General features: G+C 49.0%; 1 protein-coding gene across 1 annotated transcript in view; it reads left to right on the top strand.

Annotated features, from left to right (window-relative positions):
* The window catches only part of USP48 (ubiquitin specific peptidase 48), a 1688863-nt gene that overhangs the window by 271329 nt on the left and 1402818 nt on the right, over positions 1–14716 (top strand). Inside the window, exon 5 of the mRNA XM_069610955.1 lies at positions 556–680. Within this exon, the coding sequence (XP_069467056.1) occupies positions 556–680 (125 nt within the window). The remainder of the gene's footprint in view (positions 1–555; positions 681–14716) is intronic.

Genomic DNA, 14716 nt, shown 5'->3' with positions numbered 1-14716 from the left:
GATGAACACTGAACTACACAGTACTTTGAGGAGTAACAGGCCCCTTCGGTTAAATGTATTATGTAATACATTTCTGGGTGGTGCTAAAATACAACCTAATAGCCAATGCTAACATTCCCGACGCTTGTAGTTACTTTTTGTACGCTTTATTGCACATGGCCAAGATTTAAGGCCCAAGTTAAAGGCAATAGTAGTAATGATATCCAGTGGTTTTTGTTAAATAGACCTTCATACTGGTTTCCTGCTGCTGTAATGATGGGTGTTATTGTTACACAATTTATGGCAAAGATTCTTCTGTTGGTTTTTGGAAGTGTGACTGCAGACTGCACCGATGTCTTTTAAAGTGAGCATTTAAATAGCTGAGCTTAGTTTCTGGTTAGAATTTAGGAACAAATGGTGATATGTGGAGATCCGCTTACCTGGTGAACTTGCTTTAAACCATGAAAGGATTTAGTTTTGGGCTCTTGTGTCATACAGATCAAAAGCAGCCATAAACATATAATAAAATGTGATTTCTAATCTTTTTTTATTTGATCATTTTTATTTTTTTCATAGGATGCACAAGAATTCTCAAAACTATTTATGTCCTTGTTAGAAGATACTCTTTCCAAGCAGTCCAATCCAAATGTACGAGAGATAATCCAGAAGCAGTTCTGTGGACAGTATGCCTATGTAACAATGTAAGTACCTTACTGGTATACTTTGCTGCATTCTGTAAGAAGGGGGGCTTCATTTTTACTCTGACCTTTTTTTTCTTTCTAAAATAACAGTGGATGCTTTTCGCCTGGGGTACTTACTGCTTGTTTTTGTCTACTGTGGCAAGGCAGAAGAATGAATCTGACCAGAGGACTTATTTAGATGTAGTTTTATTCAACAACCATATTGCTAAAAGGAAGTTGCCTTCCTAATCAAAACTAAACTATGATGCTTGTCTATAGTAAAAATGTAACTAGTTATTTCTCATCTTGGTCTACTAAAACTGGCCCTACCACTTAGCAAAAGATAACTGGAAATATAGGTGAAGTAACCTGCACTCTTGGTTTTCCCCAAAGTGTCTCTGGTTTGGATCTCCCCTAAGGTGTCTCTGATTATCTCAGGACTTCCTCCTGGGTCTGGATCCAATGGTTAGAATTAAGTAGCAGTTATTTTCAAAGAAAACCGGTCTTGACAGACTTATCCAAAGTTAGTGTCCTGAAGTTCAAACAAAACATCTCAAGTGTCTGGAAAAACAAAAATGTCGAAATTTCTTTAGATAAAGGGATATTTCCTTAATCCCTCTCCACCACTTGTGTAGGTCTATCCCTACTTGGTTCGGATATGGGGTGCTTCAGTGCTCCCCTCTTATCTGTTCTCCTCTTGCTTTATTGGGCACTCATGGCTCCATTGGGCTTATCTGTCCCAATGATTCTCTTGATTTTCTGGGGTATCGGTAACCCTTCTCTTTCTGTAGCTCTTAGTTCTTGTGGGTTTCTCTGACCGTTGCTAGAGTTTGTCCTATTCGGGTTTCTTGGGCTCCCGTAACTCTTCTGGCCCTCTGTGACCCTGATACAGGGTTAGCACAATCTGGTCTTCTTCTCCACTCACTCTTCCTTCTATCAAACTCCCTTCGATCTGGGCCACCCGCGTACCTGAAGCGTTGCAGGGTCTGCTTCAGTGAGGATGTCTTTTCGGTAGTGGTGGCATTCCCTGCAGCTTGCTGCTCTTCTGGATTGGGTAGGAGCGTTTTTTGGGTTTTCGCTCGTCCCTGCGTTCTCTTGCCCTTTTCCTCTTTCGTTGGGAGCTGAGGACTCATGCCTCCCTTGTTTACTGCTTTCTGCGTCCGTTTGTGGGCACTGGTACCACCATTTCCTCTGTGTGGTCGCAGCTACGAGTAAACTTTGCTTTAGACGGCTTTGGCTTCAATGCCCCACACGTCTCTGTATTGGGATGGCAGCGTCCCCCTTTGGCATTGGTCTCTCACCATGCCACAGCCTGCTCTGCTGTTCAACTCTGCTCCTTCTCTCTCTGATGTACTCATGTTGGAGGCCTCTGTGCAATATTTCTCTCTCTCTCTGTTTGGCTCTTGGTCTAAGAGCGAAGGACCCAGTGCCCCCTTTGTCCTTTGCCATCGGGCCCCGGGCCTACCACATTCTATATGTGGTTTTGCCTCCAAGTTTACTTTGTACGGCCTCTGTTTCTCAGGCCTCGCGATTTGCTGTGTGTGGCGGATGGTGTATCCCTTGGGCATCTGCTTCCTTCCGCTCTACAGTTGGCTCCGTGGCTCTGAGTTGCTCTACCCCTCGCTGATGTCCTCCTGTCTGGGACCCGCTTCAGCGTTGGGATTCTCCTTCTCCACTCAAGGTTTGTTGGCCTTTTATTCTTCCTCCTGTAATGAGAGGGGCTTACGGGTTGGCACAAGTTGTCAAACATGTAGAAGTCTTATTAATATAATCTTGATCCAAGCATTTGTTTTGTCCAGATTACTTACTTCCATGTAAGCAGATGATATCTTGTGTATAGGGAGTTCAGCCTGGGAATGGGAGTCCTTGTCCCCTAATGTCGCTCCCAGTGATGTCCCACTTGCACAACCCCCAGGGAGTGTTTGGCTGAATAGACTCCCCTCCCTAGTCTAAAAGTGGGTATCTCCACCTAGGGGAGAAGAGACAAATACCCTGGATTTGTCACACTACATAAGAAGAAAAGAAAACTGAGGCAAGTGTAAAGATCAATCTGATTAGGGACGGTTTATGTTGAGTGGGGCCTGTGGGCAGTAGTATCTCCATCAACTGATGTTCCAGCTTCTATGTCAAATTCTCATTTTCTCAGGTGCATGAGGAAAAGGGAAGAAAGATCCCAATCTCCCTTTCAGTTTCACTTGCATTCTTTTCTCCATTTGCAACATTCTTTACTCTATTTGCAAAACGGGTATTTTTCACTGCACCGTCAGTCTCCTTTCTTTTTATTTGGTATAGGTATATAAAAAAGAGACTGAACTTTATTCACTTCCTGGTCCTCTAAGTATTTCTACAGGGTGTTCAATCTAGCCTGGGAAGCATTTACATTTTTATCCGGGGTCAATACACTCACAAAAACAAGGACTTGCGCGAAAAAGCAAATATACTCCTGCGTCCCATCCCCTTTCCTCCATCCTGTATGGGCGTCCCTCTCTAGGGACGGGAACTGAGCCTTTTTCACCAGAAAAAGAATTTCCCTTTAAATTTAGTTGCGCGCGGCCCGGGGAGCATGTCGCTCCCTTGACCCTGGCCACCGGTGCCACACCTCTGTCCTCTTTTCCACGTCGACTGAAGCGGACTTCACCAGCGCTCGTGGTTGAGCCTCTGACACATAATTCCATGCGTTTTTCCCTACTTTTCTTTTCTAATACTATCTTCTCATTCTTACAGGACACCGTCCATGGGTGCCCCGCCCGTTGCCGGTGCAAGTCGGCTACGACAGGCTTCAGCAGATGCCCGTCTTGCGATGGTTCATTGCCCCGATCAGACCCACATGCCCTCTGCCTCTGGTGCCATGGCGAGGAACACAGATGGGACGGCTGCTCGGCATGCTTACTCTTCGGTCCCTTAAGAATCGGTTGGTGCACTGGAGGGAGCTGTTTGCACCAGAGCATATAAAGGAATACGTGAAAAGGAAAACCAAGAAGGCAAGTATATTGTTTTCTAAAGCACCCTGCAAAGGCGACTCCTTCCTGCGGAAGCCCGCCTCCAGCGGGAGGGGCCAATCTGTCTCTACTGCAGGCGTCAAGGTTACTGAGGCTCAGGTAGCTACCGGCCGAACGGCTGAGGGATATACACACTGGGACACGTCCTGAATGGAACTGCTCCATTACCAGGCCTAGGCCTGAGGGGGCGCCTGAGGGGGCGCCTGTACGCACTCCAGACAGCACTCCTGACTCCATGGCTGAGGGCCAGCAGCCTACCAGGTCTCCGCTTGAGGTTCAGGGAGGGGATAAGCTTATGCATCCAAGAAAGCAGGCCGTACCCAGACACCCCAGTACAGCCACCGAAGCATGTGGAGCGGCGTCTGACAAAATGGCAGCACCCAGACTAGATGTGTGCTCATCCACAGAATCACAAAGGCGGGAAACCACCGCCAGGGTGGAATGGTCTCAGATTTCCATGCCACAGGCCACATGGTGTACCACCTATCGGACCACAGCAGGACAAATGCAATACAGAGGCATTGTACTCTTATGTCAGACACTGCGGGGGCAGACAACAAGCATACATAAATCCATTTGCGCCGGAACAGGAAGGTGCTCAACCAGCATGTGAGGAGCGCTTTTTCAATAAATTCCTAACACTCATGTGGTCCCCAAAAATGGGAAGCATTCTTAAGGGTATCATACAGGACATGACCCCCTCTCCATGTTCCCCTGCCCCCACAACCAGCACCAGTTCCAAGCGGAAGCGCACCACTCCCGCAACAGACTCCACCCACCACACTGGTCAGCTCAGCATTGCCTCCACCACCAGCTGTCACTCCGCTGCACGGTAGCACACCGCCAGCGGATGCCACAGACCCTCCAGACACAGGGGACCAGCAGGACACAGACGAAGAAGAGTTAGACACGCCTTCCTCGGCGAGAGCGTTTCAACACGGGATCACCGGACTGGCTGAGTACCGGGGCATTTCACAGCCCCAGAAGGAGCAGCCAGAAGCAGGGGTCTGGGCGGAGATCCTACCCTCCGTGCAGATGCCAGATCTGGCATACCTTCGCAAAACGACGTGTAGACCCTTGCTAAAAAAAAAAAAAGGGATTGACAACCAGTCAACAAGAAGCTGGATGCTAAGCATAGGCAAGTGGAGGGTGATTAACTAGTCTTGTCTGTGCACACTCAGCCTCTATCAGCTGTCATAGCGGCGGCGTCCATGTATGCCAAACGCCAGGCATCTTCAACCAACACACCCCGAAGCACTGTTGGGCAAGGAGGAAAAGATCCTAGAGGCCTATGGCAAAAAGATATTTGCTAATGCTGGCCTTCACCTCAGGCAGGCCAATGCTGACGCCATTTTGGCTGCAGCAAATCAAAAGCTATGGCACGAAATCGCAGACTTCCTCCGAGACTTATCACCTCAAAAGCAAGCCTCATTTTACGGCCGGATTGAGGTAGGCAAAATAGTGGCGCACAACATCATGGAGGCCGCTGTTGCACACATTGATAAGGCAGGTAGAGAAATGTGTGGCAACAGACAGACGAATGGCCTGGCTAAGAGCCACAAGATTCAACCCTGATATCCAAGAGAGGATTCTTGATCTTCCATTTGAAGAAGTGACTTGTTTCATTCCACCACAGACAAAGAGCTGGACAAAAAGAAAAGCAGCTCCCAGACCGCCAAATCACTGGCCATTCTTTCAAAGCCAGCGGCCAAGAGCTTTGGGCACGGGCAGGCTTGAACAGATGGGGGTTGAACGTTCATCGGCTTCTGGGGTTTTCAGGACCGCAGAACAAGGCAACCAGACTGGTCTTCCAGTCAACATCGGCAGAAGCCACATATGTCATCACATAAAGGGTTCTTTCAGTTCCCCTGCCAAACCTCTGCCTCTGAGCCAACGAATCAATGACGAGGTGCGTCGGAACCACAGTACCCCTGTGGGAGGCAGGCTAGCCCTCCACAGCCAGTCCTGGCGGACTCCGTTTGCGGACCCATGGGTGGTATCCGTAGTCTCTCAGGGCTTCTGTCTTCCCATTCCGCGCCCCCCTGTTCTCCTTCCCTCCCTCAGATCGGGACACCATCACTCCTAGCGGAGATACGCTCACTTATCGCAAGTCAGGCGGTGGAGGAAGTTCCAATCCTGCAACAAGGGTTGGGATTTTATTCCTCTATCTTTGCTATTCAAAAGAAGAACCAGACAGACATGCGAGTGGTCCTAGATCTATACTTCTAAAACACGTACCTACCCCTACAATAATTCCAACTGATTATGCCAGCTCTGATAGCGGAGTCGCTGTGTGGGGGAGACTGGGCGTGCTCCCTGGATCTGAAAGACTCTTACATGTACCAATTTGGCAGCCTCATCGTTCCTTAGATTTTGGATCATGGGACTGAATTTTTAATGCAAAGTACTACCCTTTGGCCTCAACTCGGCACCAAGGGTTTTCACAAGGCTTATGAACACTGTGGCTGCCATGCTCAGGGCGGACGGCCACCATGTTTACCCATACCTCGACGACTGGCTAGTCAGAGCAGTCGCCAGAGCAGGCCAGGAGCATAAACTCCAAACTAATGAGCACACTGTACGACTTGGGCTTCTCAATCAACTCCTAGAAGTCACATCTACAGCCTACACAAACCCTAATGTTCTTAGGACTCTTGTGGGATACGCAGAGACAGGATATTCCCCACAAGGGAAAAGGTGGCAGCAATCATGACGGCCACAGGGTACTTCCTTAGCAGAACTGTAACCACGGCATGGTGGTATCATCACCTGCTAGGATTAATGGCTGCATGGCTCCTGGCGGTGCCTCACTCCAGGCTCAAAATCAGGAGGCTGCTGCTGCATTTTTCAGCCTCCTGGAGCCAAGAGACTGGAGTTCAATCGGCAGCAGTTAACATACCAGCTCACCTTCACTAGGATCTTGGGTGGTGGAGGCAGGAAACCAACCTCATGACAGGCAGACCGTTTAGACAGCCCAAGCCAGAATATACCATTACAACAAACTCCTTCCTCCAGGGGTGGGGAGCCACTCTGGGCAGCCGCACTGTCTTTTGTCCAATATGGAACAGCAGAAGCATATCAACTGCTTGGAGTTAATGGCCATCTGGCTAGCTCTCAAGGCGTTTCTTCCTTTGGTCAGGGACGGTTCGGTCTGTAATCCGACAACTCCACTTGCATGTACTACGTCAACAAACAGGAGGTCAGGGGGACAGGTCACTCCATACCCCTTTGTGCAGGCTTGCAATCAGCATATGTGAGTGGGCTATTGTGCAGAACATATGGATTTCAGCAGTCCAACTCCCCGGGAAGCTGAAACTAGAGGACAGGCTCAGCAGGTTGGGCTCTGACAATTACGAGTGGCAGTTGAACAAGGTCCTTCGGGACATCTTAAGCAGGTGGGGTCACCCTCACATAGACCTATTTGCGAGAGAGCTCAACCGGACATGTCAGCAGTTTGCTTCCTGGCGGCGGGGGCCTAGGCACAATGGGGGACGTACGGCAGATACAGTGGGACAGAATGTGGGCCCGGGCATTCCCTCCGATCCCTCTCCTTCACAAGGTCATCAGTGTAATCCGAGAGACGCACCAACTGTGACTCGTACTAATAGCACACCGTTGGCCGGCCCGGCCTCAGTACTCAGACCTCCTGTAAATGGCGTATCAACCTCCTGGTTCCACTACCTGTTGGAATGGAACTCTGATGCAGCAAGGAGGAACAGTGGTTCACCCCTCCAGGAGAGGTTATTCCTAGCAGCCTGGTTCCTGAGCATATAACGCTAAGGCACCTCAATCTATCGTGGGACAATCTGAAAATCCTCCAAAGTGCTAGAAGCAGTGCTTACCTGCAGGCAATACAAAAGCAAATGGACTAGATTCTGCTCCTGGGCCAGGGTGGTAGAAACCGATCCCCTATCATGCTCTCTAGATCAGGTGCTGTCATTCCCACAGCACATAGCTAAATCAGGGGTCCAGGTGAATACATGTCGAACCTACCTGGCAGCCATCAGTGCCTACAGAAACTCGGACAGGAATTTGTTCTCTACTTCCAACCCAGTGGTGAAGACATCTGGTGGGGCTGACAAGGATGTACCCACCTGTCAGGCACCCGCTCTGGGACCTCAATATAGTCCTCCGCGCCCTTGCACATAAGCCGTTTGAGCCGATGGCGGGCATAGATATCAAATTAGTCACAATAAAGACAATGCTCCCAGTGGGCCTCACTTCCGCATACAGAATTAGCGAGATCCTCTTTCCATTGCCATTCTGAAGGTTTTAAAGGGAAACCCCACCTCTGCCAGAATAACCTGATGCAGCTCCCCAGGCAAGTGAGCACCCCCCCCAGGGGTGACTTGTGATAATTTATATAGCACAGGGGGGCGCAAGGGGATAGCGAAACCCATAGATCGACCCAGGTGGACAGAACAACAAGCCACCACAGGAAGGGGCAAGTTAGCATCTGGAACAACTGGGTCTTCATGCCGGTCTACTGCAAAAAGACTAACAATGTAAACGGCGAGACAATTGGAGGGCACAAGCAGAAGAAATCTGCGCCAGCGCTGGGGAAGGACCAGTAAGAGCTGTAGATGAGTGACAAAGAGTGCCCATCGTGATGTCGAAGGTGGGTAAAGGGGGCAAACAGCAATCTAAACTGCAGTTCGACACTCCCTTTCAAATAAAAAACCACGGGTCAATGGACGAATCCCCAGATGGGAACGCCCTCAGGGGTGTTTCGGGATATTAAATAGATGTTCAACCAGCTACAAAATAGTATACAGTCCCTGGATGGGAAGATGGACACCCTCAAGTGCAAGGTAGACCACATGCAGGTCTGCCTTGATTTACATGCATAGTGACTCAACGATGTGGAGAGACGAGTGCCCACAGGAGAAGACGAATCCACGTCCAGGGAAATGATACAAGTGAAGCAGGCCTTGAAGGAACTGGCTGACAAACAAGAGGACCTAGAGTCCAGATCCAGGAGGAATAACCTGAGAATCGCCTGAGTCAGTGGAGGAGAGAAATATGAAGCCCTTGATAGATGAAATACTAGGTGAAGTACTGGGAACAGAGAACTTTTCGGCTGTATTCATAGTGGTAAGGACGCATCGTATTCCAAGCGGGAAGAAACCGATCCCCGGAGCCTTGCTGCTCTCGATCATAGACCGGATGCTGAACTATCGGGAAAGATGCCTCGCTCTCCGCAAAGCCAGCGAAAAGGGGACTGTGACCTACAAGGGAGATATCAGACACTTCCCAGACTTTTCGGACAAGGTGCAAGCATCTCTGAGAATGTACATGGGAGTAAAGGAGCAAAGGCAGGAGAGAGGCGTCCGTTATGCTATGCTGTTCCCTACGAAGTTAAGCATAAAACATGAGGGACAAACCATTTTCTTTCACACTCCAGATGAGGCCAACGCGTTCCTTGAACTACAACTGCGGCACCCCAGACAGTGGGGGAATAATGGGTGAAGCCGCATCCACAATGTGATACCCTTACATATTGGTGATGTATGTTAAAAAGTACAGTTTGACATAAGGGCAGCCGGGCACAAGCGTTGACATGGCAGAGGTGTGGTGGATGGCTGGGTGCTAAGCTATCCCCCCATGCGGAAGCTCAAGTTTGTTGAAAGGGGAAGGGTGGGGATGATGCTGATAGGTTGGGGTGATCCGCGCGGAGGTGGGGGTAGAGTACAGTATACTGACAGGTTGGGGTTGTCGGTGGGGGAGGGGGCGGGAAGGGTACAGCTGGAAAGGTGGATATGAATTTTAAGGTACAGTGGAAATATGAGATGCGATGGGCATCAAGGTGTCGCGTGGCAAGATTGCTCAGAGATTGAAAATATCCAGAATTGGTCTGTTCCCAAGGGTATACAATGACAGGGTCGCTTAGGAGCGTGGCATGGAATGTGAGGGGACTGAACTGTCCATCTAAATGTCGTAAGGTCCTGTTGTACTTGCAGCGGCATCAGGTGGGAGTTGCGTTCTTACAAGAGACGCATCTAATTCTGGGGATAGTCAAAATTCGGGAAAAGCTGTGGTTGTCACTGATACTTCTCAAAATATTCCTTGTATGTAAGAGGGGTGTGCATTCTCATTCATAATTCCGTAGGGTTCCACCATATCACTACAGTTAAGGACCAGGATGGGCGGGGCCTCATCGTGCAGGGAACTAAACAAGGCCAACTATACACGTTGGTCAAGTACTGTGGCCCGAACAAGGACAATAGAGGCGCTTGAGTGGATTGATCTTAACCTGGGTGCCCTAACACCTGGGGATATTATTTGGCCCAGGGATTTCAATGCAGTGATGAACCCAACATGGGACCGCACAGGGGCTCACCGCCCGTTATCAAAGGGGACTGGCAAATTACAGGGCATGTGCGTAACCTAGGAGATTGGGGATATATGGAGAATCATGAACCAATTGTCACAACAGTATACACATCATTCCTCTGTCCATAACACAGCGTTGTGTCTCAGGAGGATAGCTCAGTGGAAACTTGCTCGCCTTGGTAGCAAGGCGATGCGGAGCAACACAGGTTCGATCCCCGGGTCCGCGCTTAGAAACCTCTGGGTATTAAGTGTGCTATAAATAACCTATCAAATCAAGGTTGGATTTCTACTTGGTCTCCCACACGCTGATGGGGAGGGTCGTTGAGACGGTCTTTCTCGCACACACACTGTCTGACCACGCCCAGTACTTCTGACCATTGAACTGCTGGATCGGGGAAGAGGGAGGCGCCGCCCTGGATATTCAAGAGCAAAGGCCTAACGGACACTTTGCTCCGAGAGGGCCTGACCCAAGCAATAGACAGGTTTTTTTTTTAAATCAACGTCGGGTCAGTGGTGTCAGCCGGGGTCCTATGGGACAGCTTTAAGTGTGTAATAAGAGGTAAGTGCATATAAAGAGAATTGGGGGATGCTGAAGCAAATTAGGAGGGAACTGGCTATCAAGGAGGGTTGTATTCAGGCACTGCAGCTGGGAGCACCCACACCGACCTTCCTAGAACAGGCAGAGATTAAGAAGCACTTGCAGGTGTTCAATGATCTGGTGCAAAGAGAGGCTAAATTTCTCTGGAGAAAAGCAACGATACGTTAGTATGGGGCGGGTCAAAAACCAGGTAGACTACTGGCGAGAGCAGCGAAGATGATTGACCTTAAGGACCGGGTCTTATCAATTACAGATGGGCAAGGCGTGGAACGATTCGCAGATGCAGAGATAGTCCACGAGTTCTGTCGGTTCTACAGCCGACTATACTCGACCCATATCCCAGGTATCTCAATAAGAGGTAGGCATCACCTAGACCAGATAACTTTACACTGGTGCACGGATGTGGAAAGGGAGTGGCTGGGGGGCGCCAGGTGTCCCTGGAGGAGGTGCTTGGAGCAATCGGATCCCTCCCGGTCTGGAAAATCCCCAGGACCCGACGGTTCACATATGCTGCCAAACTAGCCCCCTTTTTACTGCAAATTTTCCAGCAGAGTCTACAAGATGGCAAGCTAGCCGAGTCTCAGAGGCGGTGGTAGTGGTATTGCCCAAACCAGACAAGCCCCCAGATCACTGCTCCTCCTACAAACCAATCTCCCTCGTCAATTTAGACAACAAAATTCTTGCCAAAACAATGGCCTCTTGGCTGTCACCCCTAATGCGAACAATGGAGAAGGCAGATCAATCTGGGTTCATACCGGGTCGATCCACCTTTTACGGAATATGGAGGATGTTTGGACTAATCTCTGTGGTGCCATGGGACGGACCAATAGTGGCTGCCCTACTGGACGCCACTAAAGCGTTTGACTCTGTGTAGTGGCCCTTTATGTTTACTGTACTTCATAGGATGGGAATGGGGGAAAGATTTATATCCATAGTGTTGCTACTTTACACACTACCCTCTGCTAGGATAAATGTGAATGGCCAACTCGCACCAAATATAAAATTAGAGTGTGGAATCTGACATGGATGCCCTCTCTCGCCCCTACTGTTCTCGCTGGCAATGGAGCCACTAGCGGGGAAAATCAGAGAAGCCCATCAACATAGGGGGGTACAACTATACATCACAGGGTGGTGATCTCCCTCTACGCAGATGACATGGTGCTCTTCAGAGGGTGTTGGAGCAGGCCAGGGAGGCAATGGACAGATGGAAAAACTTACCCCTTAACCTCTACAGTAGCATTTCTCTGATTAAAATGGCACTACTGCCCCAGCTTCTATAAGTCTTTCTCAATGTCCCGCTAGCAGTACCAGGAGAATATTTAGGGGGGGCCTAGCACTACTGTAATTTGAGGCGTACTACAACAAGGCTCACACAGGGTTTCTACTCTACTGGTTCAGGGAGCAAAGGGACAGGCGACATGTGGAGGTGGATCACGTGCTTGCAGCACCATATCTCTTGCGATCCATAATCCTCACGGCACCCAACAGAACATCCCACACCATGGTAGCATTAACATGCAGAGCTTTAACCCGCATAGAACACAAGTCTAAAGGTGAAGTCTTATACCCTCCGCTTATAATTACCGGTTATATATACACCTGGGATTCCCCTCACTAATGAGGGAAGTTACGTAGCCCTTATGAAGCGGCTGGGGTTGACCAGTTACCATTCGTCTTCCCAGGTGGGTCCTTTGTAACGCTGGAGGCGTTGAGAGCCAAAGGGGAACTCTCGGCACTAGATCTATTCCTTTATTACAGACTAAGAGTTTCCATGTGGCCGCTGTTCCCAACATTCCCCAAGCACCCACAGGCAACCCCTATACTTCATATGATCCTTCATGGTGGTCTTGTCAATAAAGTGGTCTCAGCCATGTATGCCATGAGCCTCAACATCAGTGAGGAGACAACCGCCTCCTCCCGGGAAAAAATGGGAGTTGTCTCTTGGACAAGTGACCCCAGACGATATGTGGAGGTACTGTTGCGAGGGTACGAAGAAAGTAGCCATTAACTCTAGATACAAACTATTCCATTTTGAATACCTGCACCAAATTTTCTACACGCCAGCTCAACTCAGTCACTTTTTCCCCAGATACCCGGAGCGGCTGCGCAAAATGTCACATCGCCTCGGCTGACTTTCTGAATGTAGCATGGGAGTGCTTGTCTACCCTGGCCTTCTGGGGACAAGTTTTTGAAACGCTCAGCGAAATAACAGGTAGGCGAATCAAAGCAGATCCTCTGATAGAGTTGCCGGGTTGCACAAAATCGATACCCAAAGGGGTGAGGAAATTAATGGCGCTACTTCTCCTCTTAGCCAAGAGACGGCTAGCAATGATGTGGGGTGGGACGCAATGTCCGAAGGTAGAACATTGGAGGATGGCTATCCTATATTGCAATGACATGGAAATGGGATACAGTCATCAGCTGCACATCCAATCTGGTGCTAAAGATGTATGTGGCCCCTATATAAACTGCCTGATTAAGCAAGCTCAAGAGACAGGCGGTGATTCATCACAAACCTCCAATCACTAGAAAATCAAGAGCGACACATTGTGCAAGTTCACCGACCACAAAGCGGTGGATAAGCTAGTGGGGACTAGACGCTGAATGGGAGATGGGAGAGAGACTTAAGATTACCTTGTGGTACAAATGTACATACGATATTGTTGAATATGTGATCAAGAATGTGTGCCTTAACATGACGCACTGTACCAAACGGGGGGATTTGGGAGGACACGGTTAATGTTTGCACATGTGTGGCATTTTTATTACACGTCAATAAAAAGAAATTAAAAAAAAACACTTTCTTAGCAAATCTACTTTGTAACCTTTCAGGCTTTTCACCAGCTCTTTATTCGCCTTCCTTTTAGTCACTTGAACATGTATTGTGCATAACAGCTTCAGCCTCTTGACTTTTCTTGGTTAACTCGAAGTGGGGTTATTCGGTCTAGGTGCAGTTGTCGGACCACAGGGTCCACCCAACACAGGTAATGCAACCGATAACCCTTGGCACTTTGTAAAGTTCATTGACTTTCCTTGAGCTTGCCAACACAGGTTTCCCTTCTGCAACTGTGGCATAAGTCCATGTACACTTTTGTTTTACTTTGACAGTCTTTGCACTCAGCCAACACGTGACTTTCTCTTTGTCACCACCGGGCTTTCACACTATCCCATAGTGCTTCTCAGGGGCTTTTCACACACCTCCCAGGCTTCTTTAGACTGGGGTTGCAATTTTCAAAAAAAAGGCTTGTTACTTGATTATAATACATTCGGACATTTACATCAGTTTCCTTTCACTCGTGCGATATTTCATATATATTGCACATGTCTTTCATTAGTTCGGTATTCAATAACTCAGTAAATACTTTGCCGCTGGTTCGGGTTTCAATATTTCTCGTTCTCCAGACCCATTTTTTACATACTTGTACTTGATCAACATCTTCCTTTGCCCACACCAAGTCCCTGGAGCACCCTGGCCTGAGTGATATCTCGCTATCACTCACCGGTGTGCAACCGCTCCTCCAGGTGCTTTGACTTTCCTCTCCGGTTCTCTCTCGCTCCCCTCTCTCTCTCTCTGCAGAAGCTGCAGCGAGCAGTTTCCTTCCTCCAAACTTTCTGGCAGCTGGCGGTTGCGTAAGAGAGACTCCTGTGTCACCCCCTTCCAACGAGGAACATGCAGCACAGGGCTCTGCAGAGCTCTTGACCCTTTTAACGGCCCGCTCTGGCCTCCGTGTCTTTCTGGCTCCCCTGCAGTAATCGGCATCCTTTTCACCGGCCCTTCTTCTGACTGCTCCACCTCATGTTGCTGCACTCTTGCCCAGCTGGATCTCCCTGTGCCTCTTTATATGCACCTGTAAACCAATAATCGGCTGCAGTTGCAAGTTCTTTGCCGAACCATAATTACTTCTGTCAATGGGACATGCCTGACCCTCATAATAGTGTTCTACAGTCCTCTTCCCAGTACCAAAGTGGTTTGTACAGAGGGTAGTGTGCATTACTCCTAGTTGCCTCTTCTTCATCCCAGTCTTAAAGGGATCTGCATATGGGACAGTTGGAGTGTGTGACAATGGGGAAGGCTGAAAATAACCTACAAAGGTAGAGGGGATGGCAGGTTGCATTTTGACCAGGGA

This window comes from Ambystoma mexicanum, chromosome 8 (assembly GCF_040938575.1).
Source record: "Ambystoma mexicanum isolate Mex_15411 chromosome 8, UKY_AmexF1_1, whole genome shotgun sequence".
In the NCBI taxonomy this organism is placed as follows: domain Eukaryota; kingdom Metazoa; phylum Chordata; class Amphibia; order Caudata; family Ambystomatidae; genus Ambystoma; species Ambystoma mexicanum.
This window is presented reverse-complemented; position numbering and strand designations above follow the sequence as displayed.